At 53.3% G+C, this 854-nt stretch overlaps 1 protein-coding gene across 1 annotated transcript in view; it reads left to right on the forward strand.

The window, feature by feature from the left end:
- LOC103801704 (plexin-A2-like) overlaps positions 1-854 on the forward strand; it is a 110663-nt gene that overhangs the window by 86354 nt on the left and 23455 nt on the right. The window contains exon 5 of the mRNA XM_009074128.1: positions 530-653. Within this exon, the coding sequence (XP_009072376.1) occupies positions 530-653 (124 nt within the window). The remainder of the gene's footprint in view (positions 1-529; positions 654-854) is intronic.

Genomic DNA, 854 nt, shown 5'->3' on the forward strand with positions numbered 1-854 from the left:
AACCAGCCAAGCACCGCTGGCAGCAGCTGGAAAATCCCATTCCTGGCTGTGTCTCACTCCTCAGCTCCAGGAGGAGATGATTAGTGAACTATGTGGCTTTGCTTTACTTAGAATAGAGGCATCATCTTGTTACTGCCTCTTATTGTTTAGTTTCTGTGCAGTTTATAGCTTGCAGGGCTGCAGAGTGCCTGGCTCACCCAACACCCCCAGTTGTCCTGTCTCACCACTTAGCAGCTCTGAATTGTACCCCAGTGCAGGCAAGACTGGGAAATGCTTATCAGATACTTATGATTTGTCTTTCCTCTGCTCACAGAATATTTTTCACTGCCCTTTGGTCCTAACTTGGAGTTTGTACCCAACACTTTATCCTGCTGCAGAGCATCACCCCCAGTCCTGCCGCTCACTACTTTGCCCCGGGGTGAGGTTCTGCCTTCCTGTGAGCTCCTCCCTTTCTCAACCACGGCACCTTGTGCTGTTTGACACCTTGCCCAGGTGTTTTCTGTGCTGTGACGTTGTTTGTGTGTGGCAGGTGCTCCCCGAGGGACAGCTGTGAGCGAGCTGAGGAGCCGTTTCGCTTCGCGGGCAGCATCAGCCAGTGCTTGAGTGTCACGGTCCAGCCCAGCAGCATCTCTGTGTCTGAGCACAGCCTCCCGGTAAGCAGGCTGGGAGGGCTGGACCTGCTGGTGAGAGGCACTTCCAGCACTTTCCAGCTTCACCCTGAACGCTCCATTCTCCAGCCTGTTGTGGTTTAACCTGAGCTAGCAACCAAACCCCACGCAGCCACTCACACACTGCCCCACCAAGGGGATGGGGGAAAGGTAAAAGCTAGAAAAACTCATGGGTTGAGATAAAGA

Source organism: Acanthisitta chloris, unplaced genomic scaffold (genome assembly GCF_000695815.1).
Source record: "Acanthisitta chloris isolate BGI_N310 unplaced genomic scaffold, ASM69581v1 scaffold19234, whole genome shotgun sequence".
Taxonomy (NCBI): Eukaryota; Metazoa; Chordata; class Aves; order Passeriformes; family Acanthisittidae; genus Acanthisitta; species Acanthisitta chloris.